We start from the raw sequence: 1,471 nt of genomic DNA, 5'->3' as shown, positions 1-1,471 counted from the left end.
CCTCCTGCAGCCCAGTGTCCCGGTCCGGCAGCACTGTGCAGGGCCAGGGACCGGGTTTTGTGTTGCGCTGGGGAGCGCAGCCACGTGTCCGGCTCGCACAGAGCCCAACACCCTGTTCTGAGCAGCAGGGTAAGGGGGCCAGGGGACAGGAGAAGGGGCAAGGAGGTTCTGGAGGGGGCAGTCAAGAAACGGGGCGGCTTTTTGGGGGGAGTGGAGAAAGTTTTGGGCAGTCAGGGTACAGGTAGGGGGTGGGGTTCTGGAGGGCAGTTAGGAGCAGGGGTCCCAGGAGGGGGCAGTCAGGGGACAAGGAACAGGGAGTCTTAGGTAGGGGGTGGGGTTCTGGAGGGCAGTTAGGAGCAGGGGGTCCCAGGAGGGGGCAGTCAGGGGACAAGGAGCGGTGGGGTGGGGGGCTGGGAGTTCTGGGGGGGCTGTCAGGGGGCAGGAGTGGGGAGAGGGATCAGAGCAGTCAGGGGACAGGGAGCAGAGGGGTTTAGATGGGTTGGGAGTTCTGTGGGGGGCTGTCAGGGAGTGGGGAGTGGTTGGATGGGGCGTAGGAGTCCCAGGGGTCTGTCTGGGGGTGGGGGTGTGGATAAGGATTGGTGCAGTCAGGGGACAAGAGGCAGGGAGGCTTAGATAGGGGGTGGAGTCCTGGGGGGCAGTTAGGGGCAGGGATCCCAGGAGGGGGCAGTCAGGGGACAAGGAACGGGGGGAGGGTTGGGGGTTCTGGGGGGGCGGGAAGTGGGAGGGGCAGGGGCGGGGCTAGGGCGGGGCTCCTCCCGTCCTCTTTTTTGCTTGCTGAAATATGGTAACCCTATGCACTAGCCTGTGCGGTACCGAGCAGCCGCCTCGCCCCACGAGACCCCCCCTGAAGCCGCAGGACAGCTCCACCCTGGCACGGCCCACGCGCCAACGGCGAGCTTCCCTACTGGGAGGCCACACCCCAGGGACTGCACAGGCAGAACCGCGCATGCCCAGTTGAACAGGAAGCGAGGTGTGCATTTTCTCGTCCCCGCGCGGCTGTTTCCGGCGCTTGCCTTCCGCGCATGCTCAGTAGGAGACAGGCGCCGGCTGTGGATAAGCGCGTTTCCGGTCAGTGCCGGGAATGTCCGACCAGGGCCTGGCCGGTGGCGGGGCGGACTCGGGGCTGGATGCGGCCCTGGGCAAAGTGGGGGCCTCGGTGCGGTCCCGGCGGAAGCTGCCGACGGCGGAGGAGGCGGAGCTGTTCGAGCTGGCGCAGGCGGCGGGGATCGGTCTCGACCCGGAAGTGTTCAGGTGAGGGGGGCGATGGCGGGCGAGGGGGGGCCGCGCGCGCGGTCCGAGCTGCTGACCCCGCGCCCTCTCCCCGCAGGCTGCTGCTGGACCTGCTGCGGATGAACGTGGCGCCCCTGGCCGTGTTCCAGATGCTGAAGTCCTTGTGCGCCGGGCAGAGACCGGCTCCCAGCGGCCCCGCCGAGACCGCCCCCGAGACGAG

At 68.2% G+C, this 1,471-nt stretch overlaps 1 protein-coding gene across 1 annotated transcript; it reads left to right on the top strand.

Moving 5' to 3' along the window:
- Positions 1-1,055: 1,055 nt before the first annotated feature.
- Positions 1,056-1,468, top strand: LOC135980696 (mitotic-spindle organizing protein 2-like; the record flags this gene model as incomplete). Its single annotated transcript, XM_065580602.1, has 2 exons — positions 1,056-1,272; positions 1,349-1,468. Coding segments are annotated over exons 1-2 (290 nt in total), but the record flags the coding sequence as incomplete, so codon positions are not given.
- Between the last annotated feature and the right edge of the window lie 3 nt (positions 1,469-1,471).

Source organism: Chrysemys picta, unplaced genomic scaffold, assembly GCF_011386835.1.
Source record: "Chrysemys picta bellii isolate R12L10 unplaced genomic scaffold, ASM1138683v2 scaf6418, whole genome shotgun sequence".
NCBI lineage: Eukaryota > Metazoa > Chordata > Testudines > Emydidae > Chrysemys > Chrysemys picta.
This window is presented reverse-complemented; position numbering and strand designations above follow the sequence as displayed.